The following is a 23031-nucleotide window of genomic DNA, read 5'->3' on the forward strand; positions in this document are numbered from 1 at the left end:
TCCCAGTCTCGCCCATTCTTTTCAACAACCTTCTTGAGCATCGCCTTTAAGGTCTTGTTGAAGCGTTCCACTAGGCCGTCCGTCTGTGGATGATAAACTGAGGTCCGAAGCTGAGTTATCTGAAGGACTCTGCAAAGCTCCTTCATCACCTTGCTCATGAAGGGGGTTTCTTGGTCTGTCAGAATCTCTTTTGGTAGACCTGTTCGAGCAAAAATATGGACCAGCTCTCGGGCTATACTTTTACTGGACATGTTCCTTAGGGGAACCGCTTCCGGATACCGAGTCGCATAGTCCATGATGACCAGGATATATTTGTGGCCCCGAGCTGATTTAACTAAGGGGCCTACGAGGTCCATGGCAATCCTCTCAAAGGGAACCTCTATCACAGGTAGTGGAACTAAGGGGCTACGGAAGTGGGAGGAGGGAGCGGTTATTTGGCAGGTGGGGCAGGACCTACAATAGTTTTGAACTTCCCGATAACACCCTGGCCAATAAAACCTTCTCAATATCCTCTCCTGAGTTTTCTCGACCCCTAGGTGTCCCCCCAGGACATGTGAATGGGCCATATCTAGCACCCGCCGTCTGTATGGCCCCGGCACTAACAGCTGTTCCACTATCTCACCGCCCCTCAGTTTGGCCACCCGATATAGCAACTCGCCCTGCACTGCAAAGTGGGGGAATCTGGTGTCGGCCCCCGGCTCTTGGGCAACCCCATTACATACAGTAACCTGGTCAAACGCCCCTTTTAAGGTCAGGTCTCGAACTTGAGCAGTCCCAAAGTTCTCTTTGGACATATCTAACGCAGGGAGGTCGGCCTCCTCGGTCACCGTCTCACCCTCATCCCCGACAAGGACGCACAGTGGGAACTCCTCCATCTGAGACTTTGTCGGGGGTTCTTCTTCAAGGACCTGGCTTTTCCCCATACTACTTAGTCCAGTTCCCTTCCCCCACAAGTCCCAGAATAAGGAAAAATCGCGGCCCAATATGACGGGATGTATCAGGTCCTTTACTACCCCGACTTCATGGGACTGGGCACCACAGTCTGTCCCCACTGTTACTGTGGCCACAGGATAGTCCTTGGCGTCACCATGGATGCACCGAACGCCCAGGGTTTTGGAAGGGATCAACTGATGGGGAAGGGATGCTCTGATCAAGGTCACCAGACTCCTGGAGTCCAACAGCCCAAGCACTTTTTTTTTTTTTAAATCAGATATTTTTTCTTAAAATATTTTTCAACATTACAAATAAACAACAGTGAGACATCACCAAACTGGTAGTACCTCTCAAAACCCACCCATTCCCCTCTCCCCCCCCCACCCATTACAACCCCAAGAACCATATGACATGAGCAAATTTTGTTATTACAGACCGTGTACTATCATATAGCTTATTTGACCGTTAAGGCATTGATAAATTGATCCAAGGATATATAGCATAGCATCCGACAATCAGCAATTAGTTATACAGAATATGGGAGACCACAACATTTCAATCTCAAGTGATATTTAAATTAGACATGACATAATGACCATGAAACATGCTCCATTTACCCCAGATTTTGTCAAATTTACGTATAGCCTTCCGTTTTTTGTACACTCCTTCTTCTAATCTTAATAAAAGACGCATTCTATCCAGGAATTCTTGGAACCTGAGAGGGGAGGGATCCAGCCAATGTGCGGCTATAAGCTTTCTGACCTGGTATAGAGTCCTCTTAATGGCTATTATTTCATCCTCTTCACATCCAATTATTTCCACATGGCCTAATACACATACTTTAGGATGTAGAGGTAAATTACACTCAAACACAATATTAATATATTGCACACACTCATTCCAAAATACAGCGACCCTCCTAGACATCCACATCATATGTGTAACATACCTGGCGGCGCCCTTGCATGGTGGTCCATCTCCCACTGTGCAAGAGCGCGCACTTGATCTCCAGTCCAGAATGTCTCTCTGGCTTCCCTCCATGCTGTCTGTTTGTGTCTGTTTCTGCTGCTTAAGGGCGGCGCCCGATCACTTCCTGCTTTTTGTACCTGCTGTGGGTCACACCCCTTGTGCGTCCTCAGCCTATTGCTGTCTGTCACCTGGTATATAACCCAGCTGCTCCAATCAATCCCTGCCTGAGCATTGTGTTTCATTCAGTGTGTGCTTGCACTCTGAAGGTGCCAGGTCCCGTTCTGTGTTTCTCTTGTCTGCCTATCCTGGAGGCTGTATTTCCAGGCCTGTCTGAACACGCTCCTAGCCTGTTCCTCCCGCCTTCTAGGGGCCGATTACCTAGACCCGCTCCTGTATCTTGTCTGTCCTGTCTGAACACGCTCCTAGCCTGTTCCTCCCGCCTTCTAGGGGCCGATTACCTAGACCCGCTCCTGTATCTTGTCTGTCCTGTCTGAACACGCTCCTTGCCTGTTCGTCCCGCCTCTCTGGGGGCCGTATTCCCAGACCCGCTCCTGTATCCCACTGCAGTGTCGGTCTCTTCCGTACACTCAGTTCCAGTCTGAACTCTCTCCTATCCTTTACCTGTTTTGCCTCTATGTCCGTTCCTTTCCTTTTTCTGCAGAGTCTGAACTCGTACCTAACTCCTGCTTGTTGTCTCTGTACTCCCGTTTGTGAGTTTGTGGTCCACTCGCTACTTCACTGCAAGTACCCTGTGGGTATCTGGCTCTGCCTTTCCCTTCCTGTCTGTTCCGTGTGAACAGAGCCCTGTCTCGTCCTGCTCTGCTCTTGCTCACCGCTCCAGGCGGTCTCGTCCTGCTCTGCTCTTGCTCACCGCTCCAGGCGGTCTCGTCCTGCTCTGCTCTTGCTCACCGCTCCAGGCGGTCTCGTCCTGCTCTGCTCTTGCTCACCGCTCCTGGCGGTCTCGTCCTGCTCTGCTCTTGCTCACCGCTCCTGGCGGTCTCGTCCTGCTCTGCTCTTGCTCACCGCTCCAGGCGGTCTCGTCCTGCTCTGCTCTTGCTCACCGCTCCAGGCGGTCTCGTCCTGCTCTGCTCTTGCTCACCGCTCCAGGCGGTCTCGTCCTGCTCTGCTCTTGCTCACCGCTCCAGGCGGCCTCGTCCTGCTCTGCTCTTGCTCACCGCTCCAGGCGGCCTCGTCCTGCTCTGCTCTTGCTCACCGCTCCAGGCGGCCTCGTCCTGCTCTGCTCTTGCTCACCGCTCCAGGCGGCCTCGTCCTGCTCTGCTCTTGCTCACCGCTCCGGGCGGCCTCGTCCTGCTCTGCTCTTGCTCACCGCTCCAGGCGGCCTCGTCCTGCTCTGCTCTTGCTCACCGCTCCGGGCGGCCTCGTCCTGCTCTGCTCTTGCTCACCGCTCCGGGCGGCCTCGTCCTGCTCTGCTCTTGCTCACCGCTCCGGGCGGTCTCGTCCTGCCCTGCTCTCGCTCACCTCTCTGGGCGGCCTCACTCTGCTGTGTTTGTCCGCCACATCTGTGGTTCTGTTCCTGAGTCCCAGTGTGTACTGGGTCCTATCCCGCCTGTGTTCCTACCTGCTAGTGCCTTCCTGTCTGCACTCTAGCCGTGCTTGCCTGTACCCCCCTGCCTGCATACCAGTCGTGCCTGCCTATTCCCACCAGTCTGTGTGCCAGCCTAACCAGTCTGTTCCTGTATTCCCCTGTGTGGGTCAACAGCCGTGTCCGGGGTCTGTCCTGGAGTAGCACCTGGTCCCTCTGCTCGGTTCCTCCTTGGTGCACTGGCGTCGTATGCCGTCGTGCGACCCTGGTCGGATAGGGTGAATACCTAGTTACGCCCCTCCAGGCATTCACTCTCCGGCACGGTCCAGTGGAATCACACGCACACGCCGCTCAGCCCGGGCGTGTGCATTACAGCATGCTCAGGCCATGGTTCCCGTTGAGCCCCACGGCCTTCGCTCTCTGAGACGTTTTCCAGCGAATACATGCATTAAAAATAAATAAATACAATTTTTTTTTTCTCTAGCTGAGTTCCTGGCTAATTACGCACCCGTCCAGATGGATCTATCTGCTCTCGTTCCTGCGGATCCGCCACGTTACTATGGGGATCCAAGACAAAGTCGTGCATTTGTGGAGCAATGCATGCTACACTTCAAGTTCTACCCTCTATGTTTTCCCACCGATCGGGTTAAGGTGGCATTCATTATGTCTAACCTAGCGGGTGATGCCTTGGAATGGATCAACCCCCTATGGGAAACACAGGATCCTATCGTCCTGGACATAATGGCCTTCATGGTGGCCTTTCTAATGGTCTTCGATGATCCTAACCCGGAGGCTCCTGCTGAAGCTTCACTTCCCAATATCCCGGAGCAGCCCCGATGGGTAATGTGTGTGGGTAGCGCAATAGTCCTCCAGCCCAATGAGACTACTGCCCACCCAGAATCCTCACAGGGTGACTACGCTCTCCGGAATACTTCTCCCAACCTCAAGAGGCAGTCCAGACGTGCTAGACGTAGAGGCAAGCCGTCACGCCAGGGTCTGTCCTCCCTGAGACCTCCTGACCCCAACCTTGAAGTCCCTACTGAAGCTTCATCTCCCTGTATCCCGGAGAAGCCCCAACGGGTAATGTGCGTGGGTAGTGCACCAGTTCTCCTGCCCGAAGAGACTACTGCCCATCCAGACTCCACACAGGAGAACTTCCTGCACCCGGCATCAGATGCTTCACCCACTTTAACCGGTGTGCATGTCCAAGGATGCTCCGAAGCTGTGATTACCTCAGAGTCTGTGCACCTCTACTACCTGGCGGAGGACCCCCGGTTGCCTCCTGAATCCTCCGGGATACCACTCGATGACAAATAGAGAGAGACTTCTCTACACCTGGTACTCGATACTTTGTCTGCTCCGTCCTGTGAGCCTGACAATGGGTACCCCAAAGTGGTAGTTACCCCCGAGTCTCTACACCCCTCCGACCAGGCGGAGGACCTCCAGTTGTCTCCGGAACCCTTCGGGGTGCTACCTGGTAGCGAAAGGACAGAGACTCTCCTATACTCTGTACCTGATACCTCGCTCGCTTCGTCCAGTGAGTCCAACCTAGTGTACTCTGAAGCAGAGGTTACCCATGAGTCTCTACACCCCTCTGACCAGACGGAGGACCTCCAGTTGTCTCCAGAACCCTTCGGGGTGCTACCTGGTAGCGAAAGGACAGAGACTCTCCTATACTCTGTACCTGATACCTCGCTCGCTTCGTCCAGTGAGTCCAACCTAGTGTACTCTGAAGCAGAGGTTACCCATGAGTCTCTACACCCCTCTGACCAGACGGAGGACCTCCAGTTGTCTCCAGAACCCTTCGGGGTGCTACCTGGTAGCGAAAGGACAGAGACTCTCCTATACTCTGTACCTGATACCTCGCTCGCTTCGTCCAGTAAGTCCAACCTAGTGTACTCCGAAGCAGAGGTTACTCCCGAGTCTCTACACCCCTCCGACCGGGCGGAGGACCTCCAGTTGTCTCCAGAACCCTCCGGGGTGCCACCTGGTGGTGAATGGACAAAGACTTTCCTATACTCAGTACCCGATACCTCGCCTGCTTCGTCCAGTGAGTCCGACCTAGTGTACTCTGAAGCAGATGTTTTCTCCGAGCCTCTGCACTCTTCTGACCCGGCGGAGGACCTCCAGTTGTTTCCTGAATCCTCCGGGGTACCACCAGATAACAAAGAGACAGTGATTTTTCCTCATCCTGTACCTGATAACCCATCTATTTCTTCCTGTGAGCTTGACAAGATGTACCTCGAAGCAGAGTTTACCCCCAAGTCTCTGCTCCCCTCCAACCCGGTGGAGGACTTCCAGTTGTCTCCTGTACCCTCTGGGGTGCCACCTGAAAATATGTGGAGAGAGACTTCCTTGTGTGCTGTTCCTGGTACTCCACCCGTTTCGTCTGTTGCTGAGGATGGCTGGATAGGAGGTAGCATCCTAGCTAACCAGATGAGACCAGTTTTTCCTGTGGACAGTGGGAGTGATCTCCTTGAAGTGAAGGATTGGCCCTCGAATTCCCTGCGGAAGATTCTGGCAGGCCTAAAGAAGAGGGGGCGTAAGGGGGGGGAGTACTGTAACATACCTGGCGGCGCCCTTGCATGGTGGTCCATCTCCCACTGTGCAAGAGCACGCACTTGATCTCCAGTCCAGAATGTCTCTCTGGCTTCCCTCCATGCTGTCTGTTTGTGTCTGTTTCTGCTGCTTAAGGGCGGCGCCCGATCACTTCCTGCTTTTTGTACCTGCTGTGGGTCACACCCCTTGTGCGTCCTCAGCCTATTGCTGTCTGTCACCTGGTATATAACCCAGCTGCTCCAATCAATCCCTGCCTGAGCATTGTGCTTCATTCAGTGTGTGCTTGCACTCTGAAGGTGCCAGGTCCCGTTCTGTGTTTCTCTTGTCTGCCTATCCTGGAGGCTGTATTTCCAGGCCTGTCTGAACACGCTCCTAGCCTGTTCCTCCCGCCTTCTAGGGGCCGATTACCTAGACCCACTCCTGTATCTTGTCTGTCCTGTCTGAACACGCTCCTTGCCTGTTCCTCCCGCCTTCTAGGGGCCGATTACCTAGACCCGCTCCTGTATCTTGTCTGTCCTGTCTGAACACGCTCCTAGCCTGTTCCTCCCGCCTTCTAGGGGCCGATTACCTAGACCCACTCCTGTATCTTGTCTGTCCTGTCTGAACACGCTCCTTGCCTGTTCGTCCCGCCTCTCTGGGGGCCGTATTCCCAGACCCGCTCCTGTATCCCGCTGCAGTGTCGGTCTCTTCCGTACACTCAGTTCCAGTCTGAACTCTCTCCTATCCTTTACCTGTTTTGCCTCTATGTCCCTTCCTTTCCTTTTTCTGCAGAGTCTGAACTCGTACCTAACTCCTGCTTGTTGTCTCTGTACTCCCGTTTGTGAGTTTGTGGTCCACTCGCTACTTCACTGCAAGTACCCTGTGGGTATCTGGCTCTGCCTTTCCCTTCCTGTCTGTTCCGTGTGAACAGAGCCCTGTCTCGTCCTGCTCTGCTCTTGCTCACCGCTCCTGGCGGTCTCGTCCTGCTCTGCTCTTGCTCACCGCTCCAGGCGGTCTCGTCCTGCTCTGCTCTTGCTCACCGCTCCAGGCGGTCTCGTCCTGCTCTGCTCTTGCTCACCGCTCCAGGCGGTCTCGTCCTGCTCTGCTCTTGCTCACCGCTCCAGGCGGTCTCGTCCTGCTCTGCTCTTGCTCACCGCTCCAGGCGGTCTCGTCCTGCTCTGCTCTTGCTCACCGCTCCAGGCGGTCTCGTCCTGCTCTGCTCTTGCTCACCGCTCCAGGCGGTCTCGTCCTGCTCTGCTCTTGCTCACCGCTCCAGGCGGTCTCGTCCTGCTCTGCTCTTGCTCACCGCTCCAGGCGGTCTCGTCCTGCTCTGCTCTTGCTCACCGCTCCAGGCGGTCTCGTCCTGCCCTGCTCTCGCTCACCTCTCTGGGCGGCCTCACTCTGCTGTGTTTGTCCGCCACATCTGTGGTTCTGTTTCTGAGTCCCAGTGTGTACTGGGTCCTATCCCTCCTGTGTTCCTACCTGCTAGTGCCTTCCTGTCTGCACTCTAGCCGTGCTTGCCTGTACCCCCCTGCCTGCATACCCACCTGCCTGCATACCAGTCGTGCCTGCCTATTCCCACCAGTCTGTGTGCCAGCCTAACCAGTCTGTTCCTGTATTCCCCTGTGTGGGTCAACAGCCGTGTCCGGGGTCTGTCCTGGAGTAGCACCTGGTCCCTCTGCTCGGTTCCTCCTTGGTGCACTGGCATCGTATGCCGTCGTGCGACCCTGGTCGGATCGGGTGAATACCTAGTTACGCCCCTCCAGGCATTCACTCTCCGGCACGGTCCAGTGGAATCACACGCACACGCCGCTCAGCCCGGGCGTGTGCATTACAATATGCATAAGATCTGCTCCTTCCTCTCCACATTTCGGACACATACTGTCATTCCTTACCCCAATGCGCTGTAGAAATTTGGGGGTTCTATATACTCTATGTAATAAATACAACTGTGAAAGTCTATGTGCTTCACATGTAGATAATGTCGGAACACTCTCCACCACATCTTCCCACTCCTCTGAGGATATAGTACCAATGTCACATTCCCACCTCTCCTTGACATTTAAGGGTCTGTCCCACTGAAATTGCTGCATAAGTATCCCGTAAATTCTGGATATCATTCCCTTCCTACCTCTATGGCATAGTAGCGTATTAAACCGTATATGATGTTGGATTTTACTCTGCATATGTCGTGGCTGTACAAATCATGCGTGCCTCAATTGGAGATAAAAGTAGAAACTGGTTTGTGGGACACAATATTCGTCTTTTATCTGTTGGAACGATTTAAGTATTTCCCCCTCTAATATTTGTGCCACATTAGTTATTCCCAATTTTTCCCATATTCCGAATCCTTTCAATTTATGGATCTCTGGAAGGCCCGCATTATGCCACAACGGAGTAAACTGGGTAAAGTCTTTCATTCCCAACAACAGTTTGATTTTCTGCCACGTTTTCCCCATAAGTGTTAGGGTCGGGAGGTGTCGCCTAGCATCCCACCCCGAGATTCATGTTTCTAAAAAGGAGATAATCGGCAGATTGTGTGAAAGTAGGCGTATCAGTTTATCCAGGTTCCCCTGAACCAACCCAAGCTGTTGAGTCTGAGAGGCCAGAAAGTATATCCATGGATTAGGTGCGGCTAGTCCCCCCTGATCTTTGGGCCTTTGAAGTGTATTCAAACTAATTCTGGCCACCCCTTTTTTCCAGATCAGCTCCCGAAACAATGCCTGAAACTTATAAAATACTCTCATGGGGATCCAAACAGGTGAATTATGAAGGATATATAATAATTGGGGCATTAACACCATTTTAATTAGATTAGTTTGACCTACCACTGATAAGGGAAGTTTACTCCAAGTATTGGCCTTTTGTTGAAACCTGGCAAGCAGTTCAAGTAAATTTAAAGGAATATAATCTCCGATAGATGCGGTCACTCTAACTCCGAGATATTTGAATTCCCGCACAACCTTCAAGCTGGTACTCCCTACCTTCGTATTCTGAGACAAACCATCAACCGGCATAAGGACTGATTTGTCCCAATTCATCCGCAAGCCAGAATAATCTCCAAACTCCGTTATTAGATTCATAGCCGCCATCAGAGATTGCTCCGTGTCACCCAGAAACAACAGAAGGTCGTCGGCATATAAGGCCACCCGCTCCTCCAGTGTTTTGTAGCAGAACCCCTGTATTTCGCTGCTGGAACGAAGCTTAACAGCCAACGGCTCCACAGCCAGGGCGAATAGTAGGGGGGACAACGGGCAGCCTTGACGCGTGCCTCTGCCCATTTCAATGTTGCCAGAAAGATTGCCATTAATTCTAATCCGAGCTACCGGATTGCTATATAGAAGTTGCACCCAGGCTCGAAATTCAGCACCAAATCCCATCTTTCTCAAAACAGCCCATAAGTACTCCCACTCGACACTATCAAAAGCCTTAGCGGCATCAAGCGATAGCACTGCCCTACCACCCACACTGTGTGGCTGCATTTGTAGGTTAAGGAAAAGCCGACGCAAATTAATTGCCGTTGACTTGGCTGGTATAAATCCAGTCTGGTCCTCTGCAATCAGGTGCGTAATAACCGCCCCCAATCTGGTAGCCAGGATCTTAGCTAGAATTTTTACATCTACCGAGGCCCAAGCACTTTTACTCCATTGATGGACACTGCACACGCCTGCGGCCCCTCGCCGGGTTGACAGTCCACGCTACTGGCTGGATAGGTATAATAGGAGACCCGTCTGCCTAGGCTGCAGTCCATGGGCTCAGGGGATATTTGACACCTGGCGGCTACATGTTGAGGGTTGTGACACCGCCAGCAAACTATATCTTTACCAACTGTTCTAAAGGCACCTTTAGTAGGAGTGGGACGTCCCCCAGTGGTGGCTCTAGACCCCTTCCGTGGTGAACCCGTCCCCTTTTGGGTATCCCAGTAGAGAGAAGTGACTGCATCCGGTTTCCCAAGAGATCTCTCGACTACCTGGTACCTCTCTACCAGGCCGATGAAGTCATCTGCGTTCTGGGGATCACCCTGGGCAACCCAGGTCTGTACTGGCTTGGGAAGGGAATGCATGAACATGTCAATCACCACCTGCTCAACCATCTGGGCCGGAGTGGAGGACTCCGGTTGTAGCCAGTTCTGAACAAGATGCAGGAGGTCAAACATCTGCGAGCGAGGGGGTTTGTTGCTAGCATACGCCCAGTGATGAACTCGCTGGGCTCTTACCGCCATATTTACTCCTAGACGTGCTAAGATCTCTGTCTTCAGTTTGGCATATTCCTTAGCATCTTTCAGCGCCAAGTCAAAATACGCCTTCTGGGGTTCACCTGATAAATATGGCGCCAGAACCTCTGCCCACTGTGCTGGAGGAAGTCTCTCACGATCAGCCACCTTCTCAAAAACAGTCAGAAATGCTTCTACATCATCCCCAGGGGTCATCTTCTGCATGGCCCGCCTTACCGCCTTCCTGACGTGAGAATCATCAGTCGGCCCTGGGGGTGGGGCGGCTGCCCTGCTCTGGATGGCGTCCGCCAAAAGCTGTATCTGCTGTTGCGCCTCCTGCTGGTGCTGCTGCTGTGACTTTTGCTGCAACTGGATCTGCTGAAGCAACAGTTTGGTTGTCTCCTGGTGCTGCTGCTGCATGCTCCGCTGGGCCTGCAGCATACTCTCCTGGTGCTGCTGCCGCATGCTCTGCTGGGCCTGCAGGTGTTGCTGCTGCATGCTCTGCTGGGCCTGGACCAGGTGCTTAACGAGCTCCTCCATGCTGCTGGACTTCTCTGGCTGGCTGTCTTTGTAGCAGGTACACGTGTTCCTGGAATCCTGCACGCACTCTCACACCAACTGTGGCAAGTCGACTCGCTCGGCTCTCCTGGAGGCAGACTCAGGACACACGTTCTCAGGTTTCCTCTCTGCTGGTTTATTATCAGCCATAAACTCATGCAGGTTTCACAGGAAAAACAAACATTGACCCCTCTGGGTTAAACGAAAAAAAACAAAAGAAAATATAACTCAGTCCATAGATGAGCGGGTTCCGCCCGCTCTCGGTAGCATAAACTGCACTGCTAAAGTCCATGTGAAAAGCTCTGCAGCTTCCACAATACTGTCTGGAGACTTCCCTCTCCAGACCACACTCCAGAGGAAAAAAAAAAAGGGACTGAGCTTTTACTCATTGCTCAGCCACACCCTGAGGGGAGGTAGGGGGAATGGCGTCCCGCCCTCTTTGCCATTCCCATAAAACCGCACACCCTTTAACAGAGTAAATCTACCAGCATATAACACGCTGGCAGAAAAATAAAGTAGGTCTTAGTTCACACAGGAGAGCATCCTGAGTGACACATACCTCCCCTCACATATAAAACCAGTAACACTGTCACACTGGTTACAGTATATACATATGTAAGTGTAGGTCTCAAAACCATTGGTGATGCCATCAGATTACATCCCTCTCGTATAGTTGGAAATGACCCACTCAGCGTTCATTGTAATGCAGGACATGTCAGAGGTGGGTGGTGTGTGTGTGTGTGTGTGTGTGTGTGTGTGTGTGTGTGTGTTTTTTTTTTTTTTTTTTTTTTTTAAATAACCTCCTTTCATCTGTTATCAGTTCAATAAGGCTTTGGGTCTAGAGCGTACTTTGGATCAGAAGAATGAAGAGCTTCGATCTGCAGAAGATACAGTGGCTGGATTGAGCAAGCAGGTGGACTTTCTGGAGGTAATGTGACATCAAAGAAATAAATTGTCGTCAGTCAGTATTTTTCATTCAACCTCTTGAAGCGGCACAGATGAAACAACCTTAGCAGAGTCTATGTATGATGTGAAACGCAGAAGCGCTGAGTGGTAAAAAAAAAGTTCTGAGGTAGGGATTCAGTCTCCTTTTTAAATACCAGAAGGGGGGGTCCTTTCTTAGAGACTTAAGAGTGGTCTAAAGTTATTTTCATCCTAATTCCCTGTCTATTTTATTTGATGCTATAATCTAAACTATTTTCTAATATATGTGCATTAAAAATCCCCTATCCTTCCTCCAACTACACTGTATAACGGCTTTTCTATATATTTTTTTTTCCCCACTTCCTTATTAATGTTGCTTTGTCTGAGAATCCTAGTGCATGCTGGGATACTGAAAGGAAGCATCATCAGGGGGCAGAGGTCACTGCCGCTGCCCCCGCCATCTGATATGCTGACACCGCTCTGTTGCTGGCTTGTTACTGCTGATCTGAGCCGGCAACAAAGCGCACAATGCGCAGGCACTTGCCCCCTGATGATGTGACGTTTCTTTGCGTATCTTGGCATGCACTGGGATTCTCAAACGAAGTGTCGTCAAAAAAGGAATTAGGGGAAAAAATAGAATAGCAGTTAGTGTAGTGAGGGAACAGTAAGGAATTTTTAATGAAAGCATATTACATAATGGTTTATATTATGGCATCAAATAGATAGGAATTGAAAATGAAAATTACTTTACCTTTGAACATCCCTTTTAAAGTGAACCTGACAATTGATTCATGCTGCTAGAACTACAGACAGTATGACTCGGGCACTGACACATTGTAAATGTTGTTACTCTGATACGCTGCAGCTCTTACTCTATGGCCTTAACCCATTTGTGCATATAAGGGGAGACAATCAGACCAGAAGTCCAGAGTGGGCAAAAGCCACCGGGGACTTTTGGACTAATCATCAGTATGCATCGTCTTTTGCCAGCTTCTAAAAGTATGTTGAAACGCTGCTGTGTTTCAGCGTAAAACATACCTGGCAATAATAATGTCTGATTCACGCTGGCTGTGAATTTTTTTTCTGAAGAGAACATGACCCATCTATGCAGAGGTATAAATGGGAAAGTGGATACAGACAAAGGAAGGCCCCTGTGCAAGAACAATGTATGGGCCCCTGTGCAAGAACAATGTATGGGCCCCTGTGCAAGAACAATGTATGGGCCCCTGTGCAAGAACAATGTATGGGCCCCTGTGCAAGAACAATATATGGGCCATTTTCAGTCCAATAGCTCATCATAACGCACAATCCCACCTGCTTTGGAGGTGGCAGTGAGCCCCCTTATATCTTGGGTCAGTGTGCAGTAGCACCAATGGTATGTCTGCCCCTGAATGGGCTCTATGAAATGCTTTATTTCCTATGTACTGATGCAGCAAGTGAACTGAACATCCAGCAGTGGGAGAAACATTGATCAGTTTATTTTTGGGGGTCCCTTCTAAAGAAAAAAAAGATTGTAAACAGCAGACAGACTAAGAGAATCGTTCTCTGTGTGTGTGCAGTCTGCCGAACGCTTTCCTGGTGTAGACGTTAACATTGCCATAGGCCTCTATTCATCAGATAGAGGCCAACATTGTGACTGTTTGGCCTCCGTCTGGAAGGAATGCATCTGATTATGGGTCACTGTATAGGAAAGCCCAGCAGACGTGTTCGGCATACGTTTCTGCCGTGTGCTCCTTGTCTGGGCAGTATGTCTTGTACATTCTGGCGAGCAATGGCGGCAGTGTGTGCAGAGGATGCTACGTCGCACACTTATACTACTGATTGACAAGTAATAATGAACGCATTTTTTATTTTATTTTTTTCCATTTATTTATTTCTTCAGGGTGAAAATGGAACTAAAGGGAAACAAATAGAAACCTTACAAACAACTATTGCTAAATTGGAGGGTGAGGTGAAAGAAATGAAAGATGCGAGCAAGGTAATTTCATTTGTAGGTTGGTTGATTACAAAGCTTTAAATGAATGATGAAACATAATTGGAAGAGAAGAGACATAATATCGAACATTACTCTAGCTAAATATTTTTTTGGATTCAATGTGGCTTGACTTTATCTCTATTTTTAGTATCGGTAAATTGGTCACTAGGTAAACTGTTGGAGATCCCAAGGGCTCATGCATCATTGCTTTAAGGTGATATAGACATTAAATGACTGTTAGGCTACGGTCACATTTCCATTTAGCTGAACAGACAAATGGAAATCTTGTGCAAAAAGGATCCATTGCATAAGCTATCATTATGGTGTCCGTCTAGGTTGTGTTTTGTTTCAGTTTTAAAAATGGAGAAAAAAAGCAGTACGCAGAACTTTTACTTAAGTTTTGTATCACTTTCTAAAACAGAACTCAAGGGGACAACATAATAACCAATAGGTTCGCTCAGCTTTCGTTCACATCAATTATGCATTGGATCCTTTTTGCACGAGAATTCCATTTCTCTGCTCCTCTAAATAGACGAGACAAACGAAATGTGCAAATGGAAATGTGAATAGCGACTTATCTCCTGTGGGAACAAAAGATCAGGCGTGCAGAAATTCAACATGGCAAATTACTGTTTCTTCTTCGACAGTTGGCATCAGAGTTTTCACTAAAATCGGCAGGTTTGACCAAGTTTTATGAATGTCCATGAGTACCGTGAGAGAGAGGAAAAAAAAAATCACAGCTGATTATATTACTCATCTGTTCCTCAGTAGATCTTATGAACAGTTGCTTGGGTTTAAATGTCAGTATATCTCAAACTTGCTTGTTTTTATTCATAACCATGATCAGCAATGACTCATTACTGTTTTCAGTAATGACACATTTAGATGAGCCGGTAATCATTGAACGAGCTTTTGTAAGAATGCTCACTCTCAATTATCTGCCCGTGTGTGACGGCGGTGGTTGTGGACCCACTGCACCACTGGCTGGGCTTGCCCTGGAGGGGTGTAACTAGGTGACTACCTGGTCTTCACTATAGTCTCTGATGGTGAGAATAGGCCTGGGACCTTAGGATAGCCACCAGATACCACTACAGGGCATTGTCCAGCCCTGCAGAAGTTGACCTACAGGTCAGAGGCACAAAATTGAGGAACAGAGGATGACTATAGAGACGTGGTCAGACAATCCGAGGTCGGGGTGGGCAGCATAGGTTCAATATATGAAGACTGGGTGAAGAGCGGAGAGATTAGACAGAACGAGGAAACAAGCTGGGTCAGTAACAGGAGGGACAACACTATAATGCACCTTGACAGACACACTAACTAGGAACCTAATTTCAGGCAAGGTGTGATGGGAGTAGCAGCCTAATGTATCCCCTGCTGGCAGGGGATGGGCCAGGGAAGGAAAACTCTGCAGGACACAGCAGGTTAAATTCCTGCGGAGTCTGGCCACGCCTCCCTATAGCCAGGTGGAGACAGCAGGAAGATGCAGCAGTGCTGGGAGTGATGCAAGAGACAATTCAGTGAGACAGCCTCACACGGGAAGGAGCAGAGCGGTGAACACAGTAAGTAGAAAGGCGCTGAGAAGGTGTGCGAGTTACCAGATTGACACGGTGTAAACATGGCAGCAATCACCCAATGAATACGCTTTTTTGATGGCATAAAAATCACTGTTATCGGCAGCACATTGCCTGATATAAATAGGGAATGTGCAGTCAACAACATGATCATAATAATGATTGTTCAGTTTTCGTTAGCCTGTGTAACTCGTATATAGCTGATTGAAGCTCGTTAATTGATCCATTAGACTTAAGGTAAGTCACCATGTTATGGTTCCAGGCTAGTTCTGATTATAGACGGCAAGGGGCTTCATACAAAATTTGTGAGAAATTGTGGCACAGTCCAATAAACTTACCATTTTACAAAGGTTTTTACTACTACTAGAAGCTTTAGTTTAAGGAGAAAATAGAATTTGCTGTATGCATTACATGGAGGAGGAAGTCAAAACAGGAGCACACCGAGAACCATTTTGTGGCAGCCTAAACTATTGTCCCTTTGTAACAGAAGTGAGAGGATCAGATGTTTTAAAGCAAGGGTGAATAATTAGAAATCATGCAGAACAAGAATCTCTCTTCTGTGTCAAAAATGATCACACTGGAGGACTATACAGAGAGAGGACCTCTGCTGTTTGAGAACAGGTATTGAAGAATCTGCAAGCTGAATAATCTATTGCAAGAACCAATATTTTAGTGCTTACATTTTATAGACCTCAACAGAAAACAACCAAAAATCGGCAGTAACTGCTATTTATCCATCCCTGGTTTGATGGCCGCCATGCAGCTGATGGGGTATATTCAGTCCAGGTATAGGTTTATCTGTCAGCCAATGTTAATGAGTCAAGTGCAGCAGCAAATATGGATGTGACTTGACATGAATGTTTACTTAATGATTTTTAATTTCATGATTTCTTCGGGGACAGATGCAAGCCGAAAAAACAGAGCATGAACTGAGAGCACAACTTACGTGTGCTGAAGATAAGGTTCTGGGCTTGGAACTGCAACTGGCCGAGCAGCAGGTGAATGTTTGTATGGGGTTCACATCCGTCTACATATCAGAAGGCTAGGAATGGTGTGGAAAATATACTAAATATTTTATTTTGGAAAGCCCGAGGTCAGGCTCTCTTCATTCATCCAAGTGCAGGAAAAAAATATGTACAGTCATGGCCAAAAGTATTGAGAATGAAACAAATAGTAATTTTTCCAAAGTTTACTGCTTCATTTTTTGTAATGGCAATTTGCATATACTCCTGAATGTCAAAGAGTGATCAGCTTAACAGCAATTACTGTACTTGCAAAGTCAATATTTGCCCAGAAAGTGAACTTTAACCCCCAAAACACATTTCAACATCATTGCAGTCCTGCCTTAAAAGGAGCAGCTAACATCGTTTTAGTGATTGATCCATTAACACAGGTGTGGGTGTTGATGAGGACAGGGCTGGCGATCAATCAGTCATGATTAAGTAAGAATGACATCACTGGACACTTTAAAAGGAGGCTGGTTCTTGGTATCATTGTTTCTCTTCAGTTAACCATGGTTATCTCTAAAGAAACACGTGCAGCCATCATTGCACTGCATAAAAATGGCCTAACAGGGAAGAGTATCGCAGCTAGAAAGATTGCACCTCAATCAACAATCTATCGCATCATAAAGAACTTCAAGGAGAGAGCTTCCATTGTTGTCAAAAAGGCTCCAGGGCGCCCAAGAAAGACCAGCAAGCGCCAGGACCGTATCTTAAAACTGTTTCAGCTGCGGGATCGGACTACCAGCAGTGCCGAGCTTGCTCAGGAATGGCAGCAGGCTGGTGTGAGTGCTTCTGCACGCACTGTGAGGCGGAGACTCTTTGAGCAAGGGCTGGTTTCAAGGAGGGCAGCAAAGAAGCCACTTCTCTCCAGAAAAAACATCAGGGACCGACTGATATTCTGCAAAAGGTACAGGGAGTGGACTGCTGAGGACTGGGGCAAAGTCATTTTCTCTGATGAATCCCCTTTTCGATTGTTTGGGACATCTGGAAAACAGCTTATTCGGAGAAGAAGAGGTGAGCGCTACCACCAGTCTTGTCTCATGCCAACTGTAAAGCATCCTGAAACCATTCATGTGTGGGGTTGCTTCTTACCCAAGGGAATCGGCTCACTCACAGTCTTGCCTAAAAACACAGCCATGAATAAAGAATGGTACCAGAATGTCCTCCAAGAGCAACTTCTCCCAACCGTCAAAGAGCAGTTTGGCGCCCAACAATGCCTTTTCCAGCATGATGGAGCACCTTGCCATAAAGCAAAGGTGATAACTAAATGGCTCATGGAACAAAACAGAGATTTTGGGTCCATGGCCTGGAAACTTCCCTGATCTTAATCCCATTGAGAACTTGTGGTCAATCATCAAGAGACGGGTGGACAAACAAAAACGAACAAATTCTGGCAAAATGCAAGCATTGATTATGCAAGAATGGACTGCTATCAGTCAGGATTTGGTCCAAAAGTTGATTGAGAGCATGCCAGGGAGAATTACAGAGGTCTTGAAGAAGAAGGGGCAACACTGCAAATATTGACTTGCTGCATTAACTCATTCTAACTGTCAATATAACCTATTGGTACTCATAATATAATTGCAATTATATTTCTGTATGTGATATAAACATCAGACAAACACTAATAAAAACCAGAGGCCAGCAGATCATGTGAAAATATAATTTTGGTGTCATTCTCAAAACTTTTGGCCATGACTGTAGTGTGCCGCATAAAAAAAAAAGTGTAATCTCCATGGGAAGAAGGGCCTCCAACAAATGTTTCCCCATTCCTTAGGAGCAGAAGACCACATCAAGGGTCATTGAATACCTCCCCTTGCCAAATCTAAGGGAAAATCCAAATTTGTTCCCAGTTGTCAGGGTCAGACACTCGTTTACAGGGAGGCAGCTTTCAAAAGGGGGCACTAGAGAACCTGTTTTCTTCTTTTTGGGGAAAGGCTTCTCTACATAAAATGACACTAATGTATAACTATGTTGTGCAATTTAGATGCCACTTCAATGTTTACAACTGGCACTGTAAGGCTTTATTCACGTGTGTTTAGACATGCACATGAAAAAATGGTACCTTGTGTCATCTGTGTGTCCATTTTTTATCAGTGTTTTGGATCAGTGTGTCATCAGTGTCTAATTTATTTTATTTTTTTATCCATCCTTATAAAGCTCCTTTGCAACAATGTTAAATACTTATAGCACATGGATGCTAATGGTGCACTATACGTGTTTTTCACGGACCCATAGACATGTATTAGCCCTCTTCTTCTGTGCTGCCAGGAAAAAAAAAGGACATGTCTCCCTGGGTTTTGGTAGGAGACACGGTCTGCGAAGAAACATTATGGACATGTGATTAGCACCATAGATTATAATGGATACATGTTGAATCATTGAAAAAAAACCGATAACATGTGCAACACAGATGTCTGTGTAATGCACACGCCCGGGCTGAGCGGCGTGTGCGTGTGATTGTAGTGATTCCACTGGACCGTGCCGGAGAGTGAATGCCTGGAGGGGCGTAACTAGGTATTTGCCCGATCCGACCAGGGTCGCACGACGGCATACGACGCCAGTGCACCAAGGAGGAACAGAGCAGAGGGACCAGGTGCTACTCCAGGACAGACCCTGGACACGGCTGTTGACCCACACAGGGGAATACAGGAACAGACTGGTAGGCTGGCACACAGACTGGTGGGTATAGGCTGGCTCGACTGGGATGCAGGCAGGCGGGTATGCAGGCAGGGGGGTACAGGCAAGCACAGCTAGAGTGCAGACAGGGAGGCACTAGCAGGTAGGAACACAGGCGGGATAGGACCCAGTACACACTGGGACTCAGGAACAATACAGGCAGAGGGGTACAGGCAAGCACAGCTAGAGTGCAGACAGGGAGGCACTAGCAGGTAGGGACACTGGCGGGATAGGACCCAGTACACATTGGGACTCAGGAACAGAACCACAGATGTGGCGGACAAACACAGCAGAGTGAGGCCGCCCAGAGAGGTGAGCGAGAGCAGGGCAGGACGAGGCAGCCTGGAGCGGTGAGCAAGAGTAGAGCAGGACAAGGCCGCCAGGAGCGGTGAGCAAAGGGTCAGAGCTGAGCGAGACTGCCGGAGCAGTGAGCAAGAGTAAAGCAGGACGAGGCCGCCTGGAGCGGTGAGCAAGAGTGGAGCAAGACTGCCGGAGCAGTGAGCAAAAGGATAAGAGCGGAGCGAGACTGCCGGAGCAGTGAGCGGAGCAAGGCTGCCGGAGCAGTGAGCAAAAGGGTCAGAGCGGAGCAAGGCTGCCGGAGCAGTGAGCAAAAGGGTCAGAGCGGAGCAAGGCTGCCGGAGCAGCGAGCAAAGGAGCCAGAGCAGGCTAGAACCGCCGGAGCGGTGAGCAAAGGAGTCAGAGCAGGCTAGAACCGCCGGAGCGGTGAGCAAAGGAGTCAGAGCAGGCTAGAACCGCCGGAGCGGTGAGCAAAGGAGCCAGAGCAGGCTAGAACCGCCGGAGCGGTGAGCAAAGGAGCCAGAGCAGGGGGGACAGGGCTCAGTTCACACGGAACAGACAGGAAGGGAAAGGCAGAGCCAGATACCCACAGGGTACTTGCAGTGAAGTAGCGAGTGGACCACAAACTCACAAACGGGAGTACAGAGACAACAAGCAGGAGTTAGGTATGAGTTCAGACTCTGCAGAAAAAGGAAGGGAACGGACAGAGGCAAAACAGGTAAAGGATAGGAGAGAGTTCAGACTGGAACTGAGTGTACGGAGGAGACCGACACTGCAGCGGGATACAGGAGCGGGTCTGGGAATACTGCCCCCAGAGAGGCGGGACGAACAGGCAAGGAGCGTGTTCAGACAGGACAGACAAGATACAGGAGCTGGTCTAGGTAATCGGCCCCTAGAAGGCGGGAGGAACAGGCTAGGAGCGTGTTCAGACAGGACAGACAAGATACAGGAGCGGGTCTAGGTAATCAGCCCCTAGAAGGCGGGAGGAACAGGCTAGGAGCGTGTTCAGACAGGCCTGGAAATACAGCCTCCAGGATAGGCAGACAAGAGAACACAGAACGGGACCTGGCACCTTCAGAGTGCAAGCACACACTGAATGAAACACTATGCTCAGGCAGGGATTGATTGGAGCAGCTGAGCTATATACCAGGTGACAGACAGCAATAGGCTGAGGACGCACAAGGGGTGTGCCCACAGCAGGTACAAAAAGCAGGAAGTGATCGGGCGCCGCCCTTAAGCAGCAGAAACAGACACAAACAGACAGCATGGAGGGAAGCCAGAGAGACATTCTGGACTGGAGATCAAGTGCGCGCTCTTGCACAGTGGGAGATGGACCACCATGCAAGGACGCCGCCAGGTATGTTACAGTCTGAATGAGGCCTTATATCACAGGTGTCAAACTCAAGCCCCACGGGCTGAATCTGGCCAGTCATGTCATTCTAAGTGGCCCCCAAGGTTAGGACACTCTTCAACGCTGCTCCAACCAGATATTCGTATGGGGAAGGTGGAGAGCCCGTTGGAGCAGTGTTGAAGTGTGCACTGGAGCTCAAAATAGAAGATGGCACACATCCCCTGGGCTGGTGCCATTCCCTAAACTAAGTACTGGCTGCCTTCTACTTCGACACCGTCAGTGCTTAGCAGAGGGGGTGAGCTGGCACGGAGATGATGCGATCTTGGAATCTGAGCGGATGCAGCCAGGGATTAGTAGAGGGGGCAGTGCCAGCACAAGGAACAGGGGCCATCTTTCAGTGAACCCAGCTAGCCTGCTCAAACGGTTATCCCAGCCAGCCCAAAAGGTAAAGGCTGAGAACTTAGCCAGCCCATTTGTATGGTTCCATCTTTGAATCAGAGCAGACAGAGCTCTCTTAATGCTACTACCCAGGGACAGCCCTCTTATAGACCATGGCCAGTCCATGCATTACAATCCATTCCCATAATGTGTTGCACAGACATCTGCACAAGGATTTACAATTTCAAGTGGCCCTTCGAAGGCCAACCATAACTCTGATGTGGTCCTTGGTGAAAATGAGTTTGACATCTTTGCCTAATCGCGATAGTGACCAAGATCAGTATGGAACTTGTAATAAATGTGTCAGCTGAATCATTTAGGTTTACGTTGTCTCAGAAATGGTGGTGGTGTACATCATAGAGCTCCGTAACAATACTTGTCCTTCTTGTTGTATGCAGGACTTGTGTAGACAACAGGGGCAAGAAATTGTTGTATTAAGAACTACTGTAGAAGTCCACGAAGAAGAAATGCAGAACTTGAAGGAAACACAGAAGGTATTACAGCTATAGAAGCAGAGCTTGTGCAGAGGATTCTGATATTTTATTCCATGTCATCTTGTTTATTTCATCATCCTGCACCTCTCTTGTATGTATATAGTTATTTTCCCCACTGTATTTGATACACTACCAATTTTGCACGTTTTCCCAGCTACAAAGAATGGAGAGGTCTGTAACTTTTATTATAGGTACACTCCACCTGTGAGACAGAATCTAAAAATAAAAAACAGAAAATCACATTTTATGATTTTTAAATAATTAAATTGAATTTTATTGCATGAAATAAGTATTTGATCACCAACCAGAAATATTTCTGGCTCTCGCAGACTTGTTAGTTTTTCTTTAAGAAGCCCTTCTGCTCTGCACTCATTATCTGTATTAATTGCAGCTGTTTGAACTCGACACCTGTCCACACACTCAATCACACTCCAACCTCACCACCATGGCCAAGACCAAAGAGCTGTGTAAGGACACCGGGGACAAAATTGTAGACCTGCACAAGGCAGAGATAGGTTTCAGGACAATAGACAAGCAGCTTAGTGTGAAGGCAACAACTGTTGGCACAATTATTAGTAAATGGAAGAAACACAAGATGACTGTCAATCTTCCTCGGTCTGGGGCTCCATGCAAGATCTCGCCTCGGAGGGTAAGGATGATTCTGAGAAAGGTCAGGAATCAGCCCAGAACTACATGGGAGGACCTGATCAATGACTTGAAGAGAGCTGGGACCACCGTCTCAAACGTTACTGTTAGTTAACATGCTATGCCGTCATGGATTAAAATCCTGCAGGGCACGCAAGGTCCTTCTGCTCACAACAAGACATATCCAAACCCTTTTGAAGTTTGCTAATGACTACCTGGAGGAGGCATGGGAGACGTTCATGTGGTCAGATGAGACCAAAATAGATCTTTTTGGTATCAACTCCACTCACTGTGTATGGAGGAAGAAGGATGAGTACTGCCAGTAAAGAGAAGATTGCACTCATCCTTTTAAAAGTTTTTTTTATTGTGTATTGATTAAAACATGGAAGCAGGAGAATTATGTGGACACATGGTGGACGACGGCAGGTTTTGCGCCTCCTGTGCTTCGAGTCCTGGAGTGAGGGGAAATGATGAGAATCCAACTTAAATCGTGGATCCTGCCTCAAGGTTATGTCAGTGCATTACAACAATCACCCCCACTTCTCATGAAAGAGTCAAAAAAGATTAACCCAAAAAATCCCTCAGTGTCATCATATACTTATTAAAAACACACTCAGCATGGATTATAAAAAAACCTGTCATGTCAAATTTAACATTAAAACCTGTGGGGCCCTGTGCCCGTGTGCGCATGATCCACCTGGCATATCTTCTCAAGAGAAGTTTGTGGAGATCACCTCCTTGGGCTGGTAACTTTAACTCTCTCAAGTCGCCCAAAGTGTAATGCCTGGGTTACCTAGATGAGCCTCACGAATATGTTGGATAAGTCTTCGTGATCCCTTACCTGTGGAGATGGACCTAAAATGTTCCCAAAAGCGAACGAAGAGCGGCCGGATTGT

General features: G+C 48.9%; 1 protein-coding gene across 2 annotated transcripts in view; it reads left to right on the forward strand.

Moving 5' to 3' along the window:
- CALCOCO2 (calcium binding and coiled-coil domain 2) overlaps positions 1-23031 on the forward strand; it is a 100129-nt gene that overhangs the window by 66698 nt on the left and 10400 nt on the right. Inside the window, exons 12-15 of one of the 2 annotated variants that reach the window (XM_073683524.1) lie at positions 11575-11682; positions 13561-13656; positions 16130-16225; positions 21395-21490. In XM_073683524.1, the coding sequence (XP_073539625.1) occupies positions 11575-11682; positions 13561-13656; positions 16130-16225; positions 21395-21490 (396 nt within the window). The remainder of the gene's footprint in view (positions 1-11574; positions 11683-13560; positions 13657-16129; positions 16226-21394; positions 21491-23031) is intronic. The other variant, XM_073683525.1, reaches the window with a different exon arrangement.

Source organism: Phyllobates terribilis, unplaced genomic scaffold (assembly GCF_046119375.1).
Source record: "Phyllobates terribilis strain yellow unplaced genomic scaffold, ASM4611937v1 Scaffold_5__5_contigs__length_657084704, whole genome shotgun sequence".
NCBI lineage: Eukaryota > Metazoa > Chordata > Amphibia > Anura > Dendrobatidae > Phyllobates > Phyllobates terribilis.